The following is a 9,000-nucleotide window of genomic DNA, read 5'->3' on the forward strand; positions in this document are numbered from 1 at the left end:
TGCCCTCCTGCAGGGGGATGCAGACCCAGCAGGCCAGACCGAACGACCCCACTGATCCCTTCCCCCCCTTCTCCCCCATGGGCCTGCCTCCAGCCAGCACAGCTCACAGACACCTGCAGCGTGCGCCCAGAAAGGCGGCCTCTGGCTACCATTCCCAGCATGCATTGCTCCATCAGTCCCAACTGGGGTTTGGGAATGGTATACCCAGAATACCCAGTGTGTCAAGGTCACATCTGCTTCTCCTCATTACAGCCCAAGTCCCTGTTCCTCCTTGTGCATCATGCTGAGTTGTACACTCCAGTCACTTCCCCCTGCGGTGGGCTGAGGGCAGGGTGTGAGAAAGGGACCGCGTAGGAGAGATTGTGCCCCCGCCCTCCTCGCTGCTGATGCTGCAGAAGCCGAGAACCCGGCGTGACTCTGGTTCAGGGGGATTGGACTCCTGTGTGGCCCTGCTGACCTGCCTAGGTTCCCCACAGGTGTGCAGCACTACTGCCCCTGCTGTGCCCGTCCTGGCCCCGTCCGTGGGGGCTGGCGCTGTGCTGGGGGTCCTGAGCCCTGTGCCTGTCACCCCCACCCACTGCCTTTGCCTTGCAGCGTGTCCTGACCCTCTGTTCAACAAGCTGCGGAAGTCACAGATCACCAAGGCCATCAAAACCCTCATGGAGATCAACATGGCCTTCCTGCCCTATGAGAGCCAGGTGAGGGGTGACTGGGCTTTGGAGGAGCAGGGCCGCAGGGCAGACGGTGACGTACGACACCCCACCCTTAGTGTTCCACATGGCTTGGGGCGGGGACACCTTTCCCTTCTAGGGCCCTGGGTTTGACGCCAGCACAGGGCAGCAGGGACTAGCCGGCTGCTCACACCCTGTGAGACGTGGAATCGCTGGCTTGGATGTATGAGGGAGGAGGGCGCTGCCTCCCTGGCTTTACCAGCTCTTACTGACGGTTTATAACAGGCCTGCAAGACAGCCCGCACACGCCTGCCCTTTGCCGAACCACGCCATCTCCTCCTTGTGTCGTCAGTGGATTTCCCTCCTCATGCCCCTGAGGGGCAGGGCTGTGTTGTCAGTCCCATTGCATTGATGGGGAAACTGAGGCACAGAGACATGAGCCTGGTCTACACCCAAAAGCTTTGTTGGTACGGGTTTGTTACGGGGACATGAGAGAAAAAATCCCCCCTGTAACTAATGCAGCTGTGCTGGCAGAACCCCTGGGTAGAGGCCGTTACGCTGGCAAAGCAGTCCTTTCGCCACTGTAGCTTATTTCATCTGGGCACCGGTGCCAGCTGTGCCAAGAGATGCTTTGGCTGGTATAAGCTGAGTGTGCCTCAGGAGGCTTTGCTGGCTCACCCGTCCCGTTGCACCAGCAAACCCTTCGTGGGCCGATACTGTTTTATTGGTGTCCAAGCACGTTTTCCCCAATGGCTCGTTCTGTTCATCCAGTGAAATAAGCGACAGCGGCAGACGCGCGTTGATGCCGGGTTTGCCTGTGGCTACGCTGGGGCTTTTGCCAGACTAGAAACATGTCCAAGCCCCCTCCCCCAACATTGCCTTCTCCAGGGCAGAGACACACCCCTGCAGCTCAGTAAGGACCTGAATCCGGGGCGTCTTCATCCCAGGCTGGTGCATGAATCTCTGGGCCGCTGTCCCTCTACCACAACAGGAGTGGCTCTGGCGAAGGGATCTCTCCCTCACTAGGGGCTCGTTCCGGCTCCGCCAGGCTGGCCTGGTCCAACAGCGCATCTTAGGGGTGCGGTATGGGACACAGCTGGCCTGGCTGCCAGCACTTGGCACCAGGGTCTGATCTCTGCTCCCCCCGCCCCCCAGGTGTACTCCCTGGACAGGCCACAGACCTTCCACATCTGGTTCAGCCCCTACTCCGCCTGGGAAAGGAACAAGGACCTGGAGATCCTGGCAGAGCAGATTGCTTCGTTGTGTGAAACCCTGGAGGAGTACCCAGCCATCCGCTACAGGAAGTGAGTGTGCCCGGGGGGAGGGGTACCCAGCCATCCGCTACAGGAAGTGAGTGTGCCCAGCGGGAGGGGTACCCAGCCATCAGCTACAGGAAGTGAGTGTGCCCGGGGGGAGGGGTACCCAGCCATCAGCTACAGGAAGTGAGTGTGCCCGGGGGGAGGGGTACTCGGCCATCCACTAGAGGAAGTGAGTGTGCCCGGGAGGAGGGGTACCCAGTTATCCCTTATAGGAATTGAGTGTGCCATGGGGAGGTACCCAGCCATCCGCTACAGGAAGTGAGTGTGCCCAGAGGGAGACGGTTACCTGGTCATCTCCTACAGGAAGTGCGTGTGCTCCTGGGGGAGGAGCTGTTTCTACCCACAGGGTTTGTCTTTGCTGCAGGGACCATGAAAATAACTTCCACCTGGCGCATGCTGTACTGGCCAAACTCAAGGTGTTCAAGGCATACGAGCCCAGCATGGGAGAGGTGAGCGAGCTGTGCCGGCCACGCCCTCACCATGGGACAGAGCCGCGGGGGGAGGGGGAGTACATGAGAAGTAGAAGGAAGGAGGAGTGATTTAGAACCTACTCGGAGATCCTGGCGGGGGGTGGGGTGGGGTCTAGACCCCCTTGGAGATCCTGAGGGCTTGGGAGAACAATAACATTCCCTGTGTGGTTGAACTAACGGCCCCAGCCCTTCTCTAACAGTGGCCGTGGGTGGATCACAAAGTGCTCTACAAAGGCCAGTGTCCTTATCCCCTCTCTACGGATGGGGAAACCGAGGCACCGACTGGGGAAGTGTGTGCCCAGCACAATCTCTGTTTATAAACAGGGCAGTTCGGTCACAGAAGTAAGCTTTGCATACAGAGCCTCTTCCACACCTGGACACTCCTGTCTGTGTGTGCTCCTTCACCCACCACCGTGGTATCGGAACTCATTAATGAATTCACCCTCCCAGGGGAGGCAGGGGGGCCTGTGTTACAGATGGGAAACTGAGGCATGCAGGGAGTCTGTCAGAGCAGGAGTAGAACCCAGCTCTCCCGAGCCTTAGCCACAAGTCAGCCCTGACCCAGCTCCTGCCGTCCCCGTCCCACCCCCAGCAGAGGGGAGCTGCAAACCCACCCTGCCCTGGATTCTCGCATGGGAAACCCAGTGGCTCCTGTCTCCCTAGGAGAAGCAAAGTGATGTAAAATCCAAGGCCTGCCCAGATCTCTCCCTCCTGTTGCTTCTGCTCTTGCTTCCAGCCTTTGCCGAGCTGCTGGGAGACTGTGCACCTGTGACCAACTGGGAATGTTTGTAATATCTTTTATGAAGCCGATGCGTGCCTCGGTTTCCCCTATATGTTTCATGGCTTCTCTGGTGGGGCGTGGGGGAAGGACTCTCAGGGAAGATAAGAATCATGGTGTGGGGGGCTGTCACATCCCTGTCTTGGTGAAATGAAGAGAATCCAACCCAGATCAGCCTGGGGGCCAGAAAGACCATGACATCTCCAATGGCTCCTGGCTGGACGCTCCCAGCAGGGAATCGGAGCAGGGGCCCCAGCTCGAGAACACAGGGTTGGGAAGGTTTGAGCTGGGGGATAAGTGGGGGAAGCTGGGAGCTCTCGCCTGAAAACTGACCAAGGTCAGACTGAGGCCTGGCCTACAGGAGGCAATTGCCTCGCTCGGGGGTATGAGAAAGGCGGCGTCACTGAAGCGGCGCAGCTGCAGGGGTTTACATGTAGACAGGCCCTGAGCGAGAGACCAGGAGCCTGAAAACAGGTCTCGCTGCAGCTCGGCCGGGCTCTGGGCTGACCAGAACGGCCTCTTGCTTTAACCTTCAGTGGGCTGGGCTGCCCGGGCTGGGGTCCAGGTGCCTAAGAAACCCGACTGTTCTGACAACGCTGGAGGAGTGGCCCTGTCACCCGGGCTGAGTGGCGTCGGGCCCTGCGGAGTGGACGGGTCTGTCCCAGGGTCTGTCTCAGATGGACTCGCTGGGCAGGGCTCACGGGGTGAAGCCCAGCGGTTCGGTCTCAGGAGGTGGAAGGCCGTACGGCTTGTCCTGGAGGAAGAGAGAGACCTGTTGGGGTCTGGCACAGCAAAGGGCTTCCTCCCAGAGACTTCCCCAGCTGAGGCCCTGGCACCGACCCTGCGGATCCATGAGCGCACCTCTCCGCTCTACTTTCCCATCCACCGAGGCAAAGTTGCCTAGTGGCTAGAGCCCTGGACTGGGACGGGAGACCGGGGTTCTATTCCCAGTTGGGTGACCTTGGGCAAGTCACCCCTCTTATTTGTGCCTCAGTTTCCCCATCTGTAAAATGGGGATAATGATACCAGTCTCGGGCAGGGGGGGCCCCCTCTGGGATAGCTGGCTGCCATGGCACAGAGGCTCTGTAACTCACAGCTGGCAGCACAGGCCTGCCTCCAGAGGGGAGCCTGGCACACACCTGGCTGCCCAAACCATCTACCCAGGGAAGGGATTGACAGCATGCTTGTTAACCACCGGAGCTACTTGCTGCAGCAGAGATGGCTCCAGCCTGCAGCCCCCGTCTGATCTGTGCTATTCTCAGGAGCTGAGAGCGGCGCTGGGGAGGGCAAAGTCCTGCTCCGTGCACACCCTGCTCCTCTGAGCCCCCCCAGGGATATTCCTGAGACTCTTGCCAAGCCTCCCTGTCACAGGTGTCAGCACTGTCCCTATGTTACACGGGGGAAACTGAGGCATGGAGCAGCGTGCCACGAGTAGGTGGCAAAGGCAGGAATAGGAGCCAGGAGTCCAGACAGCACGCCCACCGCAGGACCGGGAGTGCTGACTCAAGCCCCTGCTCTCAATGCAGTGCTGGCTCCATGCCGCACAATCCCAGCTGGCCAGTCCAGTGTGCCCCCGCCTTGCCAGCTGGCGCAGAACCCCAGGGACTCTTGTAGCATGGCCTCTAGCAGTCAGGTCTCCAAAGCCACCCAGCCCACGGTCATGGCACCATGGGGCCTTATCTGCACTAGTCCCTCTTGCCTTGATGTTTCCCAGCTGCCAGCCCTGAGGGATAGCTAGCCCAGGCAGTGCTGTGGCACTCACCAGTGCACTAAGCGCCCCTCTGCTCTGGGGGGGTGACCTGGTGGTTACGCCAGCCCCCATCTGCACTCGGGGTTCCCTCCAGCCGAGCTGAACTGGCAAAGGTGTGAGCAGAGTCCGGGAGGGGCGCTGGGCATAGCAACCCACCCAGGCTGGGTAGTGCTGGAGAGGAATGATGGTGCCAGTTCTGGGTTCATGTCCCTGCTCTGCCACAGACTTCCTGTGTGACCTTGGGTGAGTCACCCAGCCCTTCTGGGCCTCCATCCCCCTCTGCAATAGGGTGACAGCCCTTCCTAGCCCCACGTGCATAGTGGTGAGGTCCAGATACTCCTCCAAGAGAGGCGCTCCCCCGTCAGCCTCAACCTATTTACCCAGAGGCTGTGGAGACCAAGTGTGGCTGAAAATCAGGCTACGTACTGAGGTGGGACAGTTGGGGAAGCGTCAGGGGCTGTACGTCCCCGGCCCCCCTGACTGTCTGTGCTACCCAGCGAAGAGCAGACGCAGCCCCTTGCTGAGGTGCTCCTGGGTGGGCTTGAGTTCCACTGGAGCCAGTTTCAGAGCCGTCTGCCATGGGAGCGCAGGGCTGGTCTCCTATCGCCACCTGCTGTGCTAAGAGGGCAGTGCATGCTGATCAGGCAGGGAGCGGGGTCTGGGCCAGCCCCCCCCATGATGTGGGTCTGAGATGCTGACCATTTGAGTGGTCTCTGTCCAGCTGGATGCTGGGGGGGCCACCCAGGCTGGGAGTGGGGAGCTAAAGCCTCATATGGGGTCCCAGCTCAGATGCAAGGTGGGACATAGGGATAACGTCCCATTGTCCCCCTCTGGGACCTTATATCAAAGAGTCTCTGGGCCTGGTGTTGGTTAACAATAGACTAGCCAGGGCCTTCTGGTGTAGTTCCCCCGCTCCCCACGCAGCATATGTGGCAGGGCGCAGTCGGGGGGCTGCCTTGTAAGGGGCACGCTCCCGTTGGTGGAGAGGCACGAGCAGAGAGCGTGCTTGGGGGAGTGGCCATTGCTATTTGCACGAGGGGCAGGTGGCCCGTCCCTGCAGGGGGCATTGCAGCGCAGCTGGGTGGGGAGCTCTCCCTGCCGGTCAGGGCGGGACCCCTGGGCATGTCCCAGCTAGCTTGGGGGGGTGTCTCCTGGCTTCCCCTGGGGTTGGGGGCTGGGCCGCAGAGAGGGCGGGTGGTGAAGTTTCAGGCCCACCAGGGCCCATTGGATTGTGCCGTGTAAGCCAGGCCAGGAACCATCCGCCGGAGCAGGGGGTGACGGGTCTCTCTCTCCTTTGCCCCAGGGCCCTGACAAAGCCCGCTCTCAGCTGTTGATAGTGGACCGGAACTTCGACCTCGTGTCCCCACTGCTGCATGAGCTCACCTTCCAGGCCATGGCCTACGACCTGCTCAGGATCGAAAAGAACACCTACAGGTAGGGCCTGGCTGCCAGCAGGGGACGCCCCGCACTCCTCAGGCGGGCTGGGGGGGTGGGACCCAGGCACCTGCACTGCTCTGTAGCTCCCACGCTCGGAGGAGGGGTGTCGCAGCCTGACCCCATCCCCCCTCCGCAGGTACGAGACAACGGGCACCAGCGACTCGCGGGAGAAAGAGGCGCTGCTGGATGATGATGACGAACTCTGGGTGCAGCTACGCCACCTGCACATCGCTGACGTCTCCAAGTGAGCGCGCTCAGCCCTGCCCCTGACACGCCCCTCTGTGCCCCGTCCGTCCCTCCGGATATGCCCCTCCTTGCCCCACCCAGGGCCGGGACCCATCCGCCCCCGCCCCCCCCCCGGACACACCACTTTGTGCCCCACCCAATGCCTAGTGCCGGGACTCGCTACCCCCCCCTTCGGCACACCTCTCCCCTCCCCGCCCAGTGCCAGGACCCCCTACCCCCACTTTGGCACAGCCCTCTCCTCCCCGCCCACTGCCAGGACCTCCCCCTCGGACAGACCTCTCCCACCCAGTGCCAGGACAGCCCACCCCGTTGACACACCCCCTCTTTTCCAGTGCTGGGACTTCCTCCATCCTCCCCTTCAGACACAGCCCTCCCCACCCTGGGGCCCCCTCGGATACACCCCTCCCCTTTCCTTCCCACCCAGTGCTGGAACCCCACTCCCCCTTGGATACACTCCTCTCCGACCCAGTGCAAGGACACCCCCCAGCAACACACCCCTCTCCTGCTCAGTGCCAGGACTCCCCCTCCCCCTCCCACCCAGTGCTGGGGCCTGTCCCTCAGACCCCCTGGACCCAGCCCCTCTCCCCAAAGGACCCCTGAGTGCTCCCTTCCAGAGCAACTGTCTGCATTTCGTCTCAGGGATCCCCCTGGACACTGTCTTCCCCTGACCCCAGGATCTCCCCAGGCACCTCACAGCCCCTTGAGTGAGTCCCTCACCGACCTCCTGCTGGACCTGCCGCTGCCCCCAGGTCCCCCGTCCCCCCCGCATCAGGGCACCAGGAGCCCCCAGAGGTGCACTGAACTCTGCCTTGGGGTAACTTGGGAAGAGTCCCCCCCCTGCCCCATCTGAGGCTCTCGAGGCAGAGAACCGTGGTGCCCGTGGGGTGGGGGCTCCATCCCCTGTAGCATAGGACAGGGCACCCCCTACCTCTAAGGCAGTGCCTGGCTCCGGCCTGACCCCTCTCCCTGCTGCAGGAAGGTGACGGAGCTGCTGCGCACCTTCTGTGAGAGCAAGAGGCTGACCACGGACGAGGTGCGGTGGGGGCTGGGAGGGGGAGCGATTGGGGAGTCTGGGATGGGGGGACCCATCCCACTGCCACTGATGGGGAGGGGAGGCTCCCTGCTGCCCTAGGAGGAGTTGGGGGGGGCTGTCCAATTGCTCCCAGGGTTTGCCTGTAAAGGACTAAGAGGTGTATGTGGAGCCCCCTGCCCCCCAACCAGAGCTCTGGAGCTCCCCACAGTGAGGAGGGCAGAGGCCCATGAGGCGGGGTCAGAAAGCAGGGTCAGGGCCGCGCAGGGAGAGCTGCAGGGAGCCAACGCTGGCATCTCCCTGGCCCGCTGCCGCTTTACACCTCAAGGGGCACTCGGGTTGCGGGGCTCCCGTCTCATTCCAGCTGGCCTGGGAAGAGCAGGTCACATGTGGCCTGAGTGACCCACCCTGGCCCTGGCACGCGTGGTTGGGCTGCTGCGGCTGTCCCCAGCCGAGGCCTCTGCCTTACAGGGGGCTCTGTGTGCTGGGAGGGGCCGGGATCTCACCACCGCCTCCCTCCAGGCCGACATCGAGGACCTGTCCCAGATCCTGAAGAAGCTGCCCGAGTACCAGAGAGAGCTGAACAAGGTAACGGGGCTGGGACTGTTAGTGGGCAGGGGGCAGGGCATTCAGTGGGGCTGATGGGGGGGCAGGGTGCTCTGTGGGGCTGGTGAGGGACAGTAGGGACTCTCTGGGGGGCAGGGCACTCTGGGGCTCTCCGCTTTACTGCCTGATGAGAGCTGCTGACTTGTCCCGTCGGGCAGAGCCATTTCCCCACCCAGGTGCTGTGTGGCACCATGGGCAGCAGCCTGCCCGTCAGTGCCCAGAGCTGCCATGTTAGCCGCAGCAATGGCAGCCCTTGGGTAACGCCCACGCCTTGCTGCTGCAGCTCTCAGGAGAGGGCCTTGGTGGGCTTCCAAACCAGCCCGTTGGAGCCACTCCTGGTGCCACTGGGCCACGTGCCAACAGAAAGCTCCTGGCCACTGGCACAGGTACCCCGACACCTGCTGGTCTCCAAGCCCCCAACCTCATGCTGACTAACAGAGAAGCCGTGGGCTGATTTGGAAGCTGCTCCCTCCTCCTGATCCTCCCCTCCAGCTGCCCCACTCCATCCCAGAGGTGGCTGCACTTCAGTGCTGGGCAAAACAATCCCTATATACTCGGCTTACACAGCCGATTGGGGCTGCTCCTCTGGCCAAGGGGCCCTCCTGGGGGGCTGGGGGTGCTCTGGACCAGCCGGTGATGCGGTGCCGCAGTAAACTCCCCTCTGTCCCGGTCTCTCCCCGCAGTACTCCACGC

The 9,000-nt window shown here is 62.2% G+C and overlaps 1 protein-coding gene across 1 annotated transcript; it reads left to right on the forward strand.

The window, feature by feature from the left end:
- Positions 1-80: 80 nt before the first annotated feature.
- Positions 81-8,289, forward strand: LOC135980232 (syntaxin-binding protein 2-like; the record flags this gene model as incomplete). Its single annotated transcript, XM_065580273.1, has 7 exons — positions 81-698; positions 1,827-1,975; positions 2,355-2,439; positions 6,292-6,422; positions 6,562-6,669; positions 7,647-7,704; positions 8,224-8,289. Coding segments are annotated over exons 1-7 (909 nt in total), but the record flags the coding sequence as incomplete, so codon positions are not given.
- Between the last annotated feature and the right edge of the window lie 711 nt (positions 8,290-9,000).

This window comes from Chrysemys picta, unplaced genomic scaffold, assembly GCF_011386835.1.
Source record: "Chrysemys picta bellii isolate R12L10 unplaced genomic scaffold, ASM1138683v2 scaf2302, whole genome shotgun sequence".
NCBI lineage: Eukaryota > Metazoa > Chordata > Testudines > Emydidae > Chrysemys > Chrysemys picta.